General features: G+C 35.5%; 3 protein-coding genes across 3 annotated transcripts; 2 read left to right on the forward strand and 1 right to left on the reverse strand.

Moving 5' to 3' along the window:
* Window positions 1-868: 868 nt before the first annotated feature.
* Window positions 869-7996, forward strand: LOC143451478 (Na(+)/H(+) exchange regulatory cofactor NHE-RF1-like). Its single transcript, XM_076952064.1, has 5 exons — window positions 869-1130; window positions 2121-2288; window positions 2594-2785; window positions 5194-5371; window positions 5624-7996. Exons 1-5 carry the CDS (start codon window positions 921-923, stop codon window positions 5833-5835), a joined length of 960 nt encoding a protein of 319 aa, XP_076808179.1. The 5' UTR covers window positions 869-920; the 3' UTR covers window positions 5836-7996.
* A 339-nt stretch (window positions 7997-8335) lies between these two features.
* Window positions 8336-14134, reverse strand: LOC143451479 (endonuclease III-like protein 1). Its single transcript, XM_076952065.1, has 5 exons — window positions 13595-14134; window positions 13233-13403; window positions 11297-11456; window positions 10363-10468; window positions 8336-8640 (listed from the first exon to the last, which is right to left on the reverse strand). The coding sequence occupies exons 1-5, from the start codon at window positions 13955-13957 to the stop codon at window positions 8502-8504; spliced, it is 939 nt and encodes a 312-aa protein (XP_076808180.1). The 5' UTR covers window positions 13958-14134; the 3' UTR covers window positions 8336-8501.
* A 4856-nt stretch (window positions 14135-18990) lies between these two features.
* LOC143451406 (eukaryotic peptide chain release factor subunit 1) lies at window positions 18991-21005 on the forward strand. The gene has a single exon (XM_076951913.1). It carries the CDS (start codon window positions 19155-19157, stop codon window positions 20457-20459), a length of 1305 nt encoding a protein of 434 aa, XP_076808028.1. The 5' UTR covers window positions 18991-19154; the 3' UTR covers window positions 20460-21005.
* Window positions 21006-21007: the final 2 nt, after the last annotated feature.

Genomic DNA, 21007 nt, shown 5'->3' on the forward strand with positions numbered 1-21007 from the left:
AAATTTACATAGGCTAGCGTATGCCCGTTCAGGCGCGGTTGTTAATTGGGTCGTCAGGACATATCAACTTTAAATTTTACGAAGTTAATATTTCAACGTATGTAGGTCACACAGCCGGTTGCTAAAGATAGGCGGTTAGGAGAATTAGTACCATGCAAAAAGCTAATTTTGGCTATTTAAAGTTTTATTGGAGTTAAATTTTGATTAGAAAGTAGGTTCAGATTAGGTTTAGGTTACTATCTTATAACACTTAACTTAACAAGAAACTGAAAAATAGCTTTGATCATAATAGCTTGTGTGCAGCTGCCACAATTTTCACCTTAACATGCAAAGATGCAAATTTTGGCATGATGGTGTGCACTGAAACGTCAATTCATTGTTTATTTATTCTAATTTGGTATTCAAACAACAAACTTTTGATCGTTCATTATAAATTGACGTGAGGATGCAAAAGTTTGCGTTCAAGTTAATGAATCTCGTGCGTGCAACAGGTACAGGGGTGCCGCAGTTTCCATCGCATTGCATTCACTTGGCATCAACGCAATTGCCACAACGCAGTTAATTTTTGTGCCACTGGCGCATAGATCGTCACTATACATCATCTCACACTTTTGGCTGGTAAAACTGTATGAGTTTCATCGTTAATAAGTTTATCACACTCTGGCAGTAACAGTCAGTACAATTGTTAGCCCATGCACGCAATATTGCCATGATGCCTTGCGAGCATTGCAGGAAAAATGGAACTAGTGTAATAAATTTATGACACAAAATACAGCATTACTTAATGTAAGTTTTTAAATACAGTATATTGGAATATAAAAATTCATGCATTAACTGGTTAATGTGCTGGTTTCACTACAGTCAAAGTTGTTTTTTAGCAGAAATAGCTGTTTTAATTGTAAAATAAGAAATACAGATAGATGACAATGCCTGCTCATAAGGCTCGTCTGTGCAACGTTGTGAGGGGAGCAAATGGTTACGGTTTCCACTTGCATGGTGAGAAAGGTAAGGCTGGACAAAGCATTCAAAAAGTTGAGCCTGATAGTCCAGCTGTTGAAGCCGGATTAAAAGCAGGTGACCGGATTATTGAAGTTAATGGTCACAATGTTGAGGAAGAGAACCATCAACAGGTATATATATATATATATACATGCTAGATTTTGTTTTGCGGTATTGGGATTAAAGTTTTCATATACTATATATGTGAGTGTGTAGTCAGTGTGTTATAGTCAGTCGTGGTAATTTTGGGGTGGATGGATGACTTGTGTGTCTTGGCCCTAACACCAGATATTGGTGTTAGGACTTACTATTATGTTACTAATAACCACCAGGTTATTAGTATGGTATGGTATCAGAATATTGACCTCAAACTGGAAAGTCTTTGCGCGACTTAAACTAAGCAATGAATGCTAAAAAAGGCCTGGATTTTTTTTGCTACACCGTCAAGCCAGTGGTTAACATTTCTACTGAACATAAACCTTAGCATATGCAATATGAGGCTTAAATAGTTATAATGGTTAGATAGTATGATATATCTAAAACAAGATTGATGTAATGGCGCTGATGGTTAAGCTGAGCAGGGAAAATACAATACCCAGAATATTTGGTTGTGCTTTTTGATTGTTATTTGTTGCGATCAACAAACACAATTTATGGTAAGTTCATTGGTTGCCAAGAAATAAAGACACCTTTGCGTAAACATGCCTGCTCTTATTTAGTCAAATTCTATAACAGTCTAGTGAGTCTACGCGACTGAAAACAAATTAGATGTTATATATTTTAGGAGGTTGCACAAATGGTGCAAACTTAATTAACAAGTGTTGTTTCTCTAATTGCTAAATACATTAAAATAAAATAAAAGCTTACACTGGAAACATCTCGTAATGTATATATAGCATTTCATGTATTCAAACAGAAAACAACCATAGTTAATTCTTCAATGTTGTACAGCAGTTACCGTTTAGTTTAGTATTAAATGTACCAACCTTCTCCAAAGGAACATCATGCCATGTCACGTGCGTTTATTACATCTTACTTAGTATCATAAACGATTATTTTCTTATAATAGAAGGTTTTTGAACACATTAATAAATTTAAAATTTCATTGCGTTGAATTGTAGGTTGTAGCACGAATTAAAGAACGAAGTGGAGAAACAGATCTTCTAGTAGTTGATGTAGAGGCGGAAAAATATTTTAAGGATAACAACATTCCAATCACACAAGAACTCACTGAGAATGGAACTCCTGATGCAGAATCCGATTCAGATAAGACAGATGAGGAGAAACCAGTTAGTAATTAGTTTTTTTTAAATGATTTTTGTATATTTAATGATGGGATGGCAAATTTTTTGTAAAATGGTTATCATTAATTTAATATTACATTTTAGACTCGTATTTTTAGTATATAAATTGTATATATAAATATATCATAGTCTGTACAAATTAATCCAAACTTAATTCATCTATTAGCTATCTGGTTCGTTTGTTACTTTTGTACAGTAAACAACCGCTTACAATAAAAAAGAAAATTGGTTGAATTGAAGTTTGAAGACTTATATTTATATTTCTAACAATTTAATGTTGTTATAAACAGGAGGTTGTAGCAGAAGACAACACTTCTTCCGATTCACGCCGGCCTCGTTCCTGTAATCTTGTTCGAGGAGAATCAGGCTACGGCTTCAATCTTCACAGTGAGAAAGATAAAAAAGGTCGATTTATCCGATCAGTGGATCCTGATAGTCCTGCTGAAGCTGCGGGATTAAAAGCCGGGGACAGAGTGATAGAGGTCTGTAGATTTGCTGTATATGTATATATGCGATTATTTTTTAGCTGCTTAATTGCCAAAGGTGAATCAGCTGTACAATAGCAGGAAACACCCAGTTAACGGAGAAATTGGAGATGTTGCAATTCTATTAAGGCTCTCTAATGTTTTTCAAATTCCAGAATTGTTTCTTAGTTGCCAGTTGGACTTCTTTGTTCCTGGAATTGCTAATGTGTAGCGACATTGCAATATGGCTTTGTGGTTTCTGTGGCTGTAAATCAAACGAGATGACTGTTACACTTACAGTAACAAAATGATTTATTATTAGAGTCACAAAAAGTATCAAGTTTAATTATGTAAAGACATTTACATAGCAATACAGCAAGAAACTTTAAATGTATCATGCAATATATATTTATCTGTTAATCAACATTCTATGCTAAAACTTTGAAGTACATGTCACCTTATACAGAAATACATTTATACATATTTGTTATAAATCTTAAAGTTTACAAAAGTAAAGTATGTACCAGCACATAAGTTTATTTTATGGTACTGTTATCATAAAAAGTGTCTTAGTTTCTAAAAAGTTTACAAGGCAGGCAAGCTGTTGGCCTGGTATGTAGACATAGATTTTGGAAATGAAATCAAAGTGCTCTTAAGTTGATTATAAAACGGCTAAGCAGTATAATGTTTACATAAGTGCTGTAAAATACCAACATTGCTCTCCAGTATCGTAGCTTCCTGCTTATGTAATGCTGAAAATATGTGCACATAATTTCGTGAAGGTATTTTTATGTTTAGTGATTTAGATCTCAAAAACTTCGCTCCTTGCAAAGATGCAAATGCATAAATTGTACTTTTTGGTGTTGTAACAACTTTATATGAAGCGATCAAGAATATTATCAGTTATATTCTTGTATACATTATAATATTATACATAAATCATCAGATTTGTTATGTTAAATATATATATTTGGCAGTCAAGTTCAAAACTTTAAAATGTCAATCGAAATTTACGAAACAGTAAGAAGCGTTAAATTATTCCAAACACAACATAAATGGCAAATTTTGCTGATGAGTTAACAAAATCACTTAATTGTGTGCTTATGCCATTTACTAAGTAATTACAGCATACATAGTGGACACATCTATTAAAGAGTGTTTCATTTTGTTGATTTGGACAGCAGTTTACCTTAAATCACATAAATCTTGAATCAAACTGGTTTAAATTGTTATCCCGAAGCTTACATAATAGGCAGAATGCTGTAAAGTGGGTATGTAATCAAACTTGGTTAATAATTAAAGTCAGGGCATTGGAGAGGTTGTGTGCGTTGGGCTGAACATGCTGCTGAACTGCTGGTCTGGTATGTGTTTGTGTAAACACAACTTGTACGTTGCCTTCTGGCAGCTTTCCCCTGTTCTACTAGCTTTGGGCGTGGTTTTAAATGTGACATGAAAGCCTATTCAACTTCTATTATGGCACGAAACTTACTTCACTTTAGTGGGGAGGAAAATGTCTTTGTTAATGCTGGACTTTTGTGCTGTCACAAATTTTGAATGGTGGCAAATAACGAGTGCTTTTAAAATAGGCATACCATTACAAAGATTGGCATAGAAAGAAATTTTATCATACGTGTAAGATGCCTAAATCTCTTGACAGGTGATGAACTACCCCAAACAGTCTGCTGTATAATTATTATTTATTTTCATTTGAAGGTTCATGCTACATTGCTCACTGATGTGTTGTAAAGTTCTTGTAAATCATTCATGTTTAGCACTTTATTTAGTAAAATATGCACAACTTAAGAAAGTGGTTAGTCCAGTCTATGTCTAGTACTTATAAAGCTATGGCATGCCAATTATTGCCGGCAGACATATCAATGGTACTTAACTCTGTTTTCCGCTTTATTACAAGTAGGCTATAGGACAAAGCTGTTTCTTCGAGCTTTCTGTATTGTACCATATCATTTGATCTATTATATGTGTATATAATAATGTGACATATATACTTCGTATGGAGAAATTGCCAGCTTTCATTTGGGTGTTTGCTGTTTGCCAAAGGTTTGTCTTTGTCATAATGACATTTAAGGGTTTTCTGTACAGCCATGTATATTTGGATAGAGCTAAATTTTTAACTAATCATATCATATCCACCTTACGTCAATACCTTTTCAATAGACCAGGTTTGTAAGTAAGGCTATCAACTGTGGTTTGTCTTTGATAAGTTAAAACACTTTTTGACTTTAAAAAGTTATTTCGCCTTGCATCCTGACAGCTTGGCATACACTCTGAATTTAGAGAACACACAATGTCATGGCAAGGCAGGAATTTCGGGGGGGATGACCATTGCAGACTGTCTTATTTTTTATAAACAAGACACTTTTATCACCATATCACTACATATTATTATTGATGCATGTTTGTTGCAGGTCAATGGCACAAACATGGAATATGACAAGCATAATGAACTCGTCAGTGCTATCAAGCAAGGTGGGGATCAGGTTGACCTATTGGTAGTCGATGAATTGTCCGATCTATTTTTCCAGTCATGTAAAGTCACCCCTACTGCTGAACATGTCAGTGGATTACTTCCTACACCAGTTGAAGGTAGCTGTTATTTAAATATAAAAATATGCAGAAAACTTTCAGAGAGAATGTTTACGTATGTCGTATATGTATTTTATATGTTTTGTCTAATTTACTACTACGGTACCAGTTTGTGATAAATGATGATACATTTTGCTACTCGTTGGTGTAGCCGAGGCCCAGAATACAAATTAATTTATTATTCCACTAGTTATCACAGTATGTCACCATAGAAGATTTTGTAAAATAAAATGTTTAATATTGAAACTTTAGAACCAGCAGATACCCCATCGGCGCCCCAGGCTTCAGCTAGTAGCCCCGCTGACGAAACCACACCAAAACCAACAGAAAATAATCAACAAGCAAATGGGTTTGACCCATTCGCTGTTGATTTGAATGTCTTGAAAGAAAAGTCCCGCCAGGGCAAGAAAAAGGCGCCATCAAGCAACTGGAATAACAGGCAAGCCATCTTCAACAATCTGTAGGCTTGTGAGGTTATGCATTTTTCAATTGCTTTTGTAAATCGGAATTCAATGGAAGTGGAACTGAACATTTTACTTCCATCTTTTACCACAATATCAAATAATTTTGACAAAGGTGGCAACTTTTTATGAAATTTCACTTTAATCTAAAAGTTATTGCTGTTATTGCTCAGACAGAATTCCAACCACTTTCGCCTGTACTTTATTTCATCATGTGTTGCGTCACAATCACCCTCCCCATTGTCTATTACTGTAAACCATTTTATAAATTGTTTGCATGTCTATTTGCAAGGTACGAACGGTTATATTATTTTTGGTGAATGATACAATTGAAGCCAATTATAATCATAGCGAGCACATGGAACGCATATCTGTGACAAGCCTGAATGTAATTTTATATTGCTGCAGGCAGTGTGAAAAGTTCTTAGATCGTTCAGTAAGTGTATACAAGCGGTATCATGTTACTATTAGTCACATCTTAACGTAGCAAGTACTGCGTTGGTGTCTTCCATACCGTTCCGAATATGGTTCAGGACATGCTGTTTATTGCATTTGTTGATGAAGTGTTTGGTGAGTCATAAACAACGCGTAGTGCCGCTTTTCTGTTTTCATTTCCACGCAACCGGCAAAAGTGCAAACCCTTTATTGCGTCAAACTTATGTCATAAACAATTTTATTACGCCCCCTAACTGACTTACTTGAAGAATCTCGTTACGTAGCTTGCTGTTGGATTGCTTGTCAAAATCTTGAACACAGTGTTTCTTTAATGAAATTCCAAACGTACTAGTGTAATGCTTTTTAACGGCAATATCAAACATTACTGTGCTATAATGTGCATATCCATTGTATTTTTGTACTTTTGAGAAGGAATTATAAATAGTATTACTATTATGAACTTATGACATACCATGGTAATATTAAAACAATGAATTTTCTAAAAGCAGAAGGATGACGTATTTGATAAAAATATTGAACCAGCTTTAATGTTCATATTGTTACGATATTAAATCTGCTTTTAACGGTTAACAAAATCAAATATATGTTAATACAAAGTAATAAGTGGGCAGATAAAACCATGCTACATTTTTTCATTGCCATTAGTGGCATCAGGTATTGATAAATATGTGCGTTTTAATTAACTGTTCAATTGATTGTGCGTCATGATATTGGATCAATTTATTAGTTTTGTTCATTTCATGTACAATAACTTGGTACTTGATTTAATTATGTTGTTATGCGTTTGTTACGACTTGTTGAATGTCAAAAACACACATTTTATTCATCTCATTGATAAAAACTATTTTGGTTCTAACAACTGCAAAATATGTTCAAACGTCTCCATAACTTATTGTTTATTATCTTAAATGCATACTTATGTGGGCTGGCGACGGATACTGTTTTCACCAATGTGTCCGTTATTGCATATTCTGTAACAATAAACATGTCATTGTAAGCGTTAACTTTGATTTAGAAGTGCATGCACATATTGATTATTAATTTGTTAATTGTGCCTTGATTAACAGTGTAATTAACGCCAGATTACTGGTAAATGTGTCATTTTCACCGGTATATATTTTAAATCAGCGCTTTAGACTTGTATTACGTGCCGCATGAATGTCATTGTTTTTTTGAACAATGATAGGTCATACAGTAGTAAACCGTCATATTGTTAAGCCGTGACCTTCTTTTCTATGATACATATTTTTTTACTATTTTGGACACAGTGCAAAATGTTTCTGACCAAGTTACATGTAGCCTTCCTCGATATATTTTCTCATTTACAATAGTACGGTTATTCTTTTTCTATCCTTATGGTGCTACTTCCATTTAGCAATGCTTTGTTTTAATCAATCGTGATTTATATAGACTATTACATTTGATAAAGTATTCTTGTGTTAACGTGGAAAACTAATCAACTTCTTCTGGGGGTTATGGTAAGATTTTAGGACTTCCGTTGGTGAATTTTTTTTCCTACAGACTTTAGTGTTTCATGTACATAGCGTCAAATCGTAATATCATGTTTCAAGGCTTTGTCCATTTTCAGCGTTGTAACAAACGTACAAATTTCTTGTTGATTCACCAATAACCCACTGTTAATTTACCACTGTAACTCCCTGTAAATATCTTATAGTAATGTACAGTAATAAAAGATGGTAACACGCAAGATTGATGTCTTCAAGCAAGACGATAGATTTAGAGTAACCTTCATTATATTCCTAGGGTTTATTGATAAATGTTGCGTCCACTTCGTCGGTTATTCAGCACAACATTATTAAGCACGTTCAAATCTCAACAGTGAAGTAGATTAAACATTTAATCTGCCCAGTTTAATTCACTGCAATCTTTTAATTAAACCAGCGCCTGCTTAGTGCACAGCGGTCAGTTGTTCATTGACTTAATCTTCCGTTCAACGGCTACAGATATAACTCCAGCCAAGCATAGTAAACTGTTAAGGAATCTGTTTAGAAATTTTGTTTTTGCAAATACACAACTATGCACAAAATCGAAATAACCTTTTAATAAAACAACTGCAAACGAACACAACGAAAGAAAAGAATATTATAAAGCGACAATTACTTGAAATAAACTGGCAGTGGTTTCAAGAAGTGTGGTACAGGTAACAGAAGCGCCATTCAATTGTTGAAACAGCACACGTGTAAAGTTCCAGATCACTTTTTACATCTCATTTTTGCAGTTGAGGCCGGGCATATGTTTCTGTTCAAGCAGTCTGCGCATTTTGGGTTAACTGGAAGACAAATTTGTTGACCAAATCCAACCAGTAGCCAATTAGCCTCCTTCCACATATTTCTGAAAAACAGCGCTGATAGCTAGTTCACCTGCTTTCTGAATATAAAGCTTTTTGACAGTAGTAAGTAACTTAGTAATACAGTAGTGCAAAGTTTTATTCAAAACACCATTGAACGCACCATTACAGCATCAATTAGTCATAGCAAAAATGCACATCCGTTAAGTATTTTCTTTAAAATTCTAAAAGCCTGACTGCGTTGCCTTACGGCTTACGCCAAGAATTCTGCCTACAGTTAGTAGCGTGAGTGAAATGCGACTTTTCCTAAATAAAAAGCTGGGTTTCACTATTGCTATTTTAGTTAAAGCCACTCACAATGTACCCAGATATGTGAAATGTGTGAAGTGTATGAACATCTGTAGAGGCTTTACGAATGACCAATCTAACCTACGATTTACACACTTTCCAGCGAAAGCTAAAGTAAGCGCCAATCAAAGAAGCATAACATAACACGGCGTTAAGCTATGGCAAAAACGTTACGCATTCGCGTATTGGAAATAAATTCTATGTATACTTTTGTGATGTAGGTACCTATCGTTACGACTGTGCGTTTAGTGCAAACTTAACACAATTACTGTATTTATCTTATCCTACTGCTACCTTAGGTCCAAATTTGTCACGATACGTACTTCGTCTGAGATGTATTATTCTTATTCCATGTTACTATAGCGATAAGTTTTTGAGGCAAAATCGAAAAAAATCTTGAATCAAACCGCAGACAGTAAAAAAATTCCCCGGAATGAACGGAACGTTAATTTTCTTGACTAATCCAACGTGTTGATTGAAACGTCAAAATTTTCAAAGGTAGAGATGTTGCCCAAAATAAGAAAGCTTCTTAAAGTGAGCATAACGTAACATGAATGTTCAAGGTAAATTTGATCAATTGCTTACGACAACAACTGTAACCGTTACCGTATAACGTAACGTACCGTATAATATAACGTTAAACGCCTAAGTTTATTTTCTCAAATAATACTAGTACTGCCCGTTTCGACCGTGTTAATTGACGGAAACTTTACCACTCTCAAAATGTTAAAATCGTACACACGAGATACGATATTTTTCTGGGCAATAAGAATTATCTGTTTCAGCGCTGGTGCACATTTACCAAGAAATTTGTTCAAACATAAGATGCTTTTAATTGCATTCTAAACAGCGATTTAAATCTCAAAACCGTTGCCTGTTGTTGTTAGTTTTATTATGGTAATAAACTTCGCAGATTTCCTGTTGTTTCATTTCAAATATTTCTTTTCATGATTTATCAGTTTGTAGTGTTTCATATTGCACTTTAAAAATATCTTAATCAACGCGAGCAAATGCGTAATCCAGCCAACGAGGTGGCCCCAGTCTGGCAATGCGTTATGAGATATTGGGTCGACACTCTAGGAAGAGTTAATAACAATATTAGCCAGGCGTCAAGATTTGACAAACTTCTACAAACAGAATCGAAAACCAAACAACCGCTTGGTAAAGATAGTATTGGTGATGACAACAACAAGACATGATGCATGAATTTCAGTGACCTGTGTTTTTTTATGAAACAGTGCGTTGCGGTTTTGGGACACAAATTTCAGACCAGTGCAGGATTTAGAACCCCTTTTGCCACTATCCTTGCTATGCGCTCGATAAGAAGAAAAACTCAGCGCATGGGAAATAAGGTAACACCCGTTAGAGTAATACAGGCTCAGACGCAAACAAAGTTTTTCTATCACCATGTAACTTACTGAGGTAACCAGGATTCCAATTCCTTCCTAGTTTGTTCTGGGTCTGTTGTCTTTTTTCTGGTCCATGCTAATCTGTTTGAAATGCGGTGGACATGGACATCAACTCCTGGATAACAAGCATTAAGTTAAGCATATCTATTTCTTAATGCGCATTTGCATTTCAATCCAAATTTAAGGTAATAAGTGACAGCTAGTGACAACCACAAATGAAGTGGTTTTTAAAACTTCCAGTATAGTTTCTACCATAGAGGCTGACAAGAAAAGTGAAAGTTGTGGTAATCATAGTGCAAGAAGTTTCTCTAAGATCAGGTTGTGATGTAACACATTAGACACTATATAGGATATTAAACACATAGCCTGTGAACATAGGTTGGCAGTACTGTGGTACTGTAGCTCAAATTTACTGTACTGCGATAATTTTTCAGTACCAATACCGGTACCTTCAGTATCATACTTTGAAAAAAAGTACCCAATGCCTGTACCGAATTACTTTTTTCAAGAAATTTTAGTCGGTCCCGGTACTCAGTATGTTCAAGTGAACTTTTAGCGTTCGCTGTTCTTTTTAATCTATAAATGTCTATCAAAGTTGCAAGGAGTGAAGTCACATATGTTTTGAATTAGAGTAACCCGTAACTGGGCCCAAAATAGGGCAAAAATTGCACTTGGAGCAGCATCCTTTCTACAAAAAGTACTGGTACTGAGTACCGACAAAGTACCAAACTATGTTTTTGAAACAGTACCGAATACTGGTAACGTCGGTACAATTTTCTGCCAATTATCGGTACAGGTACTGACGGTACTTTTAAAGTATTGACTGTCCACCTCTGCCGGTAAATAACTGTAGAATTACACTTCTTTTCAATTGTTGCAACATCAAAACAATATTTTGAGAAACTGTTTAACTATTCACGTTTACAGCCATTTACACATTTACCAATTCCCACAACTTCATTCCAAGCACAGTTCATTGCTAAATACGCCATTTTGGGCCCAACACCGGGCAACTTAATCAGCTCCTCCACCGAATGTGGGATGTCATTTTCGTAATCTCTTTGCAACATGGCAGCAGTCTTCTTTAAATAATCAACTTTTTTCTGAAGACACAAACATATATCATTTGTTGAAGGTACAGCATGCCATACAAACGTGTACCGGAAAATAGTAACAACTAGGGATGAACCGATGCGAACTCAAGCCCGAAATGATTTGTCAAATATCGCTTGTGTAGAAGATTTGGGCGAACTCTGATACAAACCATGACAAACCCGAATATAATAATACCTACCTACCTATAGTTTGATTGATTGATTTTGGTACAATATAATAATCTACTTTCCTGGCTAAGCAAAACTAGGGTCAACAATCCTTGTAATGAAGTTCGTTTATTTAATGACTTTGCTTTATTTAACCATCATTTAAACATCGTTTGGTTTGAAACCAAGCTGTTTTTTTAGCATTTACGTCATGTTATAAGTAAGATTTGGCAACTTATGAATAACATTTTATCATTTGGTGCTGATACAAATAGACTCTGGATTAGTTCATGTCGACCTTCATGATATTCGGATTGGCACAAACCCGAATAATCTTCCTCTCAGCACATCCCTAGTAAACATCACTCAATTAATCATAGTTTAACGAAACCAAGTACTCAGGAAATGGCAATACGGTATGAAAGGGACTGCTACAGTACAGCTTTTGTAATGAAACAGCTAAAGTTAAAATGCAACTATCGGCCCGATTATTATTTCAAAATTGGATCTGGAAAGAAAAACAGGTTCAGATTACTTTGTAGTGGTTTTTGGATGAAACTCCTTCAATCACCGGTTGGTGCTCATAAGCAGGGTATTTGTAGTGAAAAGAAAAATGATATTGTCTTTTACCCGATAATAATTTTCTCGCTTGTTATTCATTTCAGTTTTTCATGGCCAGTAGCAAATTTGATTGATTAAGGAAATAACTATTTAAATTTGTGAACACCTTACACACACCTTTTGTAGTCGAATAGGACCAAGAGTTATCACCTTGGCATTATTACTGGCTCATCCCTACAAAGCGCATATGATACATACATTGTCAATGTGGAATGGGATTCGACTAAATGCAAGATGCCCTACCATAAGTACACTTCTTCATTACTATAAAAAATGCAAGGTGGCCAACTTAATCTCACAAAAACATGACGTAATTATAATCTAGGTTGTTGTTATCACTTTTATCAACCCAGTTTTATGTGGGGTTCTTACTTTATTTTCCACCAGTATGATACAATCCTACATTTGCCCATAATAAAGCTGGGTGTTTGCCAAGGGGCGTTTCATTTATGAAGGGGGTCAACAGCTATTTGCCCCTCGACTTAATTAGTGCGTAAAGATGTTTTAATTTTATTACTGCGATGCTCTTGTCGCGATGTAATTAGCTTAATTGTATTGAATGATGAAATTTAGGATTGCTTGCATTGTATGTAGTACTATGGTATCTAAATCACTTTATATATTGGTACACGCAGATTTGGAGTTCAAACTAAATATGCATTCATTTTGGTTACAGAATGACAAAAATTTTTATCAAACCCTGAAATTGCTAAGTGGGAGATGGTGATGATGGGGATATATAGTTTCATTATGTTTTAGAAAGATTAAGTTTAATATCTGGTACAGTCTGCATATGCATCCAGTATTCATTGTATTTAACTTTAGGAGTCAATGCAGCTTAATTTTTTTTTTGACAAAAAATGAAGGGAAAGACTATTAGGCTAATCCTGCATTTGAAATACTGCTAGCTGAAAGCATATTATAACAAAACAGTTATATCTGTCAAACAATTCTGATTTTTTTTTAATTTCAGAAAAATGCAAAAGCTTGTTTTACCTTCCAGAAACCAACTGGATAAATAAGTTCACCCAGTTTCTTATCTGATATCTTCACAATTGATTTGATGGATAGACCATAATCGTGCAATCGTTGCATTGCAGCATGAGTAATATGGTCCTTAGTTTGGCTGGATAACATCAACGAAACCAATATGTGATATCTTTTCTCCTAAAACGTAAAAACATTTGCATTTTAAAATTAACAATTAACACATTTAACAAAATTTAAAGACATTAGATTTAAAACACAAAGGAATAAATAGTCAATAACAGAGCATATAGCTTTTAAATGAAACAAAGATCATAAAAAAATCATAAGCTTAAGTATGGCAAAATACAAAAAGTACAAAGCTTGCCAACCTTTTCTGTATATTTGTCTTCAGTACAACGTTCACAACCCATTTTATCCACTGGGGCATCTTTTTTTTTGCGCATTTGTCGAATGTTATCGAATTGTGTCTGCCAGTGAGGCGGTTCAAAACCGATTTCCAACTTTGGTCGAATTTTTTTTTCTGTTTTTACTTGTTTTGCCTTTTTCGCTACTTTCCCAGATAAGCTTTGATTTGGTTCAGTTTTCACAATCAAGCCGGGCTCTATCTTGATTTCCTTTTCAAGGCTAGTGGGTGAAACATTTTCTTGTAAAGCAGTTCTTTTTCTGGTCCTTGTGCATGGTCCAAAATACATGCTTGTGTTGGTTGGAGCGTTGTTAAGCATTCTCAGCATTAACTGAACATTAAGCAGCAACAATCTAGCCAGTTTTCCAAAAGCTGAAAAGACTAACACTTTTGGAAATGATTCAGACAGAAACGAAAACTTTCCACTCGGGCCCGATCAGCTAGGCCTTGTGTTTTTGCAGTTATGCAAATCTAAGGGTGGCTCCGTGGTTGTAGTATATTGTGGGGGACTCCCCTGTGTTGATTATTATGTAAGCCTCTCCTCATGGGCAAACCTTCATCGTATCGTCACTTCGTCAGTGGGGGAACGAAAAATAAATTGCTAACCATTATAACCAGTGTTCCCTCTAAGGTGCGCAACTGAGCAAATGCGCAGTACCACCAGACTATTTGCGCAGTAAAATCTCATTCTTGTGCACTTGCAATTTCCAAATTTAAAAGTAAAATGATTTTCAACAGTATTTTTGGACAGAACGCTTCTGCGCTTATCGCATTTATACCGTGTGCTGATGCACATGAGCATACTTTGCTTCACAAACACTCCACACTTGTGGATGCAACTAGCTTTATTCCTCAGCTTGCAAAAGATAGCCTATTTTCCAGTTTCGACTGTGAAGACTGGCTTTACTATTTACAGTAATTACATTTTCTAAACTGAGCTAATATTTATCCAAGTTAAATACAGACCTACCAGTGAGATGTCTATTCAAGGAAACGAAGCTAAAAAAGGAAGACTGAATTTAGAGAGGAATGGTTAAATACAGCAGTATATAGCTGAGTGTGTGACACTAAATTACAATGATGATACCGGAAATCAAGTTGATAATTCACAAAGTTGGTAATTCATTTTAACTCAGCATTAAAATGCCCATGCTCACTAAATCAAATATTTGCTCAGCGTAAAATTTTCTTAGAGGGAACACTGATTATAACGTACAAAAATTACAATTAAGCCAGCAGACAAAAACGGAAAAAGCAGCAAAACCCAAGGGCCTAAGACGTGCAAGAATGATGTTAACACATGATAAAGACGAATAATGGTTAGCACGACCACTAAACCCAACATGAAAATAACAACAAAGCAAACGAAAAAATATGTGATACAGTTATTTTAATTTGGACACTGATGCAGCGTGGTAAATAAAACCTGATAGTAGAAATACGCTTCAGTAACAGGGTAACAACAAAAAGTCGATTAAGATTTTTACAGCTCGATGGTCAAAAGATACCCCTCAAAAACAAACCTCATTTCAAGAATAGAAATCCCGTTTCCGTGGCCAAGGAGAAGGTACGAACGATGGTAGGTCCCTCTGGTGCAATAAGCTTAATGAATTACACATGTCGGAAGTAAGATATTGAGAACTCACACGTCTCAAATGTCCTATAAAAGGTAATAAAGCGAAATGTTACATTAACACAAGAAATAAAAGAACACACACACACGGAGCCGTTGGAAGAACATGCCCGAAAGCAAATCAGTTTTAAAATGAAGATGAAGATGGAGCTAAAATGATGAAACCAGACCAGATCAGTATTCTCAGAATGATCTTCTTGAGAATCCTTACAGACGTTGATTGATTTATCCAAACAAAATGGGCATAAAACCAATTTAAGTAAAACAAAATGACTTTCGAGCTATAAGATTTAAGGGTGTACGTCAAACGGTTTAATAAGGATATAACCATGTACCTAACCTGGATCTTTACAAACCCATTTTAGAACTAGGGAGAGGATTTAAGCATTTATCTTTAACTGTTAGCTGGATGGCGTTAGCCGTTGGTTAATGGTTAGCAGCCAAAGTCGCTATATAGTAATTAGGCCTATCGTTGTTAATTGCAGACAAAACTACAGTTTTCTAAAAAGCGAGATGAAAAGTGATGATTAGCAACGTATGTTCTGCTAGAATTCAAAATATATCAAGGAAACAAACTGTTCAAGCATTAAAATGATTAAGCAGCACATATTCGATATAGATTATCAAAAAGTTTTGCTCTTAACTCCCTCCTAGGCATGTACGTTTTCGGTTAATAGCTAACATAACGTTTAGTTGCTAAAAGCTACTAGTCGTATAAATTTTCCCTGCCTTATTTAAAATGCCTTGAAATGAAATGTTTATATGTATTCTTACATTTATGATTTATGCGTACAATAGCTGTCAATTTATGGTATACAGTTTTGAAACGCCGTTTTGCCGCCTGTTATGTGTTTTCCTACAAGTTTCAGCTGATATAAGTCGTCGTAAATAAAGAAACGCGATAGACCGCAAAACAGGAAGACGAAATCTAAAAAGGCCAATGCTTCAAAAAGTTTAGTTTGTGAGCGGGGGCCATGGATCAATGGTTACCTAAATATAGGTGTGATAATATTGTGATAATAACCAAAATTAATATACAGACTGTGCACGATTTATAATTCTAGTACTTATGTGTCGTTTTAGCAAAGAGTAACACGAGACACAATCATTTCCTGTACTATTGTTGTGACGTAATATTTGTGCCTTTCTCGCATGCGTTTCGTTTGCAAAATGTTACTGTGTTAGCGTATGCCAGTACGAAGTAACAAGTTTGGAAATAATCAGCAATCAGCAATTTAATGCAGTTGAATATAGCTAAGCCAAAATGCTATTACATTGACTGTTGAATGAAGTGCTGTTGATGTGCCAATGTTCTGTCAATTTGTAATCGTATAAAGAAGAAACAATATAACCAGTTTATACAATCAACAAATTTGTGCAAACTACTGAACAGTACAACTTAAGATAAGCTCAGTGTTAAGTCAGACAACTCTGCTTGTCGGCTTCACAAGACAATCAGCTTTTAGCTGAACAATCGAGTCTAGGATTGATTAAGCAAACAACGACCTTGAGGCTCATTATATCGAAGACAATAAACATTCAGACAATCAAAGATTGTATTGGAGTGACTGGTACAGTCAAGTTCAACAACAATAACCAATCATTCCATTACAAAATGTTTATATGTATTCTTACATTTATGATTTATGCGTACAATAGCTGTCAATTTATGGTATACAGTTTTGAAACGCCGTTTTGCCGCCTGTTATGTGTTTTCCTACAAGTTTCAGTTGATATAAGTCGTCGTAAATAAGGAAACGCGATAGACCGCAAAGAAGGAAGACGAAATCTAAAAAGGCCAATGCTTCAAAAAGTTTAGTTTGTGAGCGGGGGCCATGGATCAATTGTTACCTAAATATAGGCCACGTTAGTGCTACCAATACATAGAAAAAAACTGCAAGGATTCTGGCCACCCACGGTGATTGCAATTCTAAAATATTTACTCAGCAAATGAGACCGCCATACTCTTATAACAATGTAAGAAACACCAGCATGCACGTCGTGTTTTTGGCATTGTAGGTTACTATTTTAGTCATCCAATTGCTGTATTAATTTCGCAGGAAACCTTTAACTGACCTTACGTTATCGTCTGAAAAGTCAAATAACAATTTTTCTGTCTTAAACTGCTGGCATATGATTTAATTATAATTATTGATGTAATTGAATTTTTTTGCCGCTCAACAACAAACAACGGTCAACTTCGGTAAATAGGCTTACGTGGAAATGACATTTTTTCCTTCGTTTTACTGCTGCAATATTTCGTACAAAAATTTCATACGAGTTTTTGTCAAATCAAGGATGATTGTTAGGTTTGTAACATATCGCAGAGGTTTGATACGCGTAGTACGCTGCCGAACTGACTACAGTATAGCCGTGTGTGGTGAACTCCGATCATTAGAAGTGCGTCTCCATCCCAACTCACAGGCGGCTTCAAATCCATGCAAGCACAAGATGTATCCTATGCTGCTACCTGGAGTGTAGCCAGTTTAATCATTAATATGTTCGATCTCTGCTGACTGTGCTAAGTACACAGTCATTCCAATTACGTCATAATTACAACGTGAACACAAGCATCTAAATTATAAAATGAACAAGTAGGCCTAACAATCTGGTGGCTGTGTACGCCACAGACTAAATCTAAAATTTGTATTTATGTCACAGACATTCCGAATTCTCAATACCTTAAATTGACATCCGTCTCAACTATCAAACAATAATAATAAAAAACAGCGATTATGCAAATCGTTCAACAGAAACGGTAAGCGGTAGACTACTAAATCTAAAGCGATAACTAATGAAAAAGATTGCATGATTGCACAAGTTTGAAGCTGGTTACCAAAAGGCGACTGGCAGTTAGATGACGTATGGTAACGGTTCGAACTCTCAAAAGTAGCCCATTAGAGATTTTATCTTTTATAAAACACAAAACTTTAATGAAAAGAGTTAAATAAATATACCGTTAGGATGCGCTATATCTTGACCATAAAAATCAAAACTAACTATAAATAAGCAATTGTTACGCCACAATTGGGACACACAATAATTGGTCAAAAATCGATCAATCTTCTGGCCTTGCTTCTGTAGAGGTGACATGAAAGTGGCCATTGAACAGTTTTTTTCGTTACGTTGTTCTATTTTTTGCACCGTCTCAGACGGCAATGTTTTTGCTTTGAGTAAGACGAGCCAATTGTCCTAATACGATTACGAGCTATGGGTTCTCGAGTATAATACTTGTAGTTAGTATTTTGTAAGCCGTGGCGAACAAAAAAAGTTAGTTCTGCCTGGAAAGACCACTGTCCTTATGACTGTGTCGAGTCAAGTACTACAAGCTTTTAATACAAAAACTGATGACCAACAAAATATCCGGCGCAACAAATCGCCAGACATCTAAGAAGCAGAGTGTTGAACAACAACCGAAGCTAAACTTTTTTTTTTTTTGGAAAACGAACTGGAAACAGGAACGAATACTTATAATTTTATGCATCCAAACGAAACCTGAACGATTAAAAATCAAGAACCAATATCCGAACCAAATAATAACATTATTTGACAAAAATTGCAACAACTAAGCAAAATTGTATCAGAATACTATGCTAAACTAAAATTTTGTGAAATTTATTTTAAATAAATCTGTTTTTACCATTTTTTTTGTTGCGGCGGAAGGACGCGTTATGTTTTCTATGATACATGCATCACTTGTGTTTAAAACCACGTGGCATGACGACATGCACGTTTCCTTACCACATTCACTGGCTAAGTTTTCCAGGTTGCAGGGTTGGATGGGTAGGAAGGTATTGCGTTTGCTTGTGACAAATCGCTTTGTTAAAAATATTAATATCGGAATATTGTCAGTAAATAATAGGTTTGTGCAACTTGACCGCTAAGAAATATTATGGCAGACGCTGAAACTGCAGCCGATAGAAATGTGGAAATTTGGAAGATCAAAAAACTGATAAAAAGTTTGGAGGCCGCACGTGGGAATGGCACAAGCATGATATCGCTAATTATACCTCCAAAAGATCAAGTTTCTCGCGTTGCAAAAATGTTAGCTGACGAATACGGAACAGCCTCAAACATCAAAAGTAGAGTTAATAGATTGTCTGTTCTTGGTGCTATCACGTCTGTCCAACAAAGACTAAAGCTATACAACAAAGTCCCCACAAATGGATTGGTTGTTTATTGTGGAACGATCGTCACCGATGAAGGAAAGGAAAAGAAAGTTAACATTGATTTTGAGCCGTTTAAACCGATCAACACTTCACTCTACTTGTGTGATAATAAATTCCACACAGAAGCCTTAACCGCGTTACTCTCAGATGATAACAAATTTGGATTTATTATTATGGACGGAAATGGTGCTCTGTTTGGAACGCTACAAGGCAATACCAGAGAGGTGTTGCACAAATTTACTGTAGATCTACCCAAAAAACATGGACGAGGAGGGCAGTCTGCTCTTCGTTTTGCTCGTTTGAGAATGGAAAAACGACACAATTATGTTCGAAAAGTTGCCGAAACAGCAGTCACCCTCTTTATCACAAATGACCGACCGAATGTGACAGGTCTTATTCTTGCAGGCTCTGCTGATTTTAAGACCGAGTTGAGCCAATCAGACATGTTCGATCAAAGACTACAAACCAAGATTATAAAATTAGTTGATGTTTCCTATGGTGGGGAGAACGGTTTCAACCAAGCCATTGAATTGTCGGCAGAGGTTTTATCAAATGTCAAGTTCATTCAAGAAAAAAAATTGATTGGCAAATACTTCGACGAGATTTCCCAAGATACTGGGAAATTTTGTTTCGGCGTCGATGATACCCTTAAGGCATTAGAAATGGGAGCCGTTGAAATTCTTATTGTTTGGGAGAATCTGGACATTATGAGATATGTTCTTAAGAATCACAGCACTGACGAAGAAAAAATCCTTTATTTACGACCAGATCAAGAAAAAGATAAAACCCATTTTACTGATAAAGAAACTCAAGTTGAATTGGAAATGACAGACAGCTGTCCGCTGTTAGAATGGTTTGCCAACAATTACAAAAAGTATGGAGCCACGTTGGAAATCGTCACTGATCGATCTCAAGAAGGCTCACAGTTTGTTAAAGGTTTCGGTGGTATTGGGGGAATGCTTCGTTACAGAATTGACTTTCAAAGTTTGGAATTTAATGAAGATGATGAGTATTATGACGATTACTAACTTTGTTATCTCGACAACGTGTTGAGAGATGTTTTGTTTGTGAAACTTTGCTCTGTGGTTATTTTGCTTTGGGTGAAGACAGTGTGCATGTAAATATCTAACATTTTTGTCGTTTTGCATTTAGACAACTATTAATTGTGTGCAGTATATGCCACTGGCTGTGACCATTTCGCATTCTATTCACAGAGTCATGTCAATCTGATAAAAACGTTATTTATCTAAAGTATACATACATCATGGAAATATCTTTCAACTTTTTCTTTGATTCATGCTGTATATATACTAGTCACTCAGTCATGTCCCTATGAACACACTAGCATGATACCTGCTAAATATACTGTGCAGTTAAGCGCTATATACATACCTAGGTTAATTTTTATTGCGTTTTAAACAACATTGCATGGATCTATATAGTGATGTGAAATGTGTTATACCGATGCCAAGTTATATATTTGTATTATCGTATAAAATAGTTGTTTTTCGGTTTGCTGCTCAACTTGATGATTATAATGCTCATTAACTTTGTTTGTGACTTTTAACTTCCAGTT

Source organism: Clavelina lepadiformis, chromosome 4 (genome assembly GCF_947623445.1).
Source record: "Clavelina lepadiformis chromosome 4, kaClaLepa1.1, whole genome shotgun sequence".
NCBI lineage: Eukaryota > Metazoa > Chordata > Ascidiacea > Aplousobranchia > Clavelinidae > Clavelina > Clavelina lepadiformis.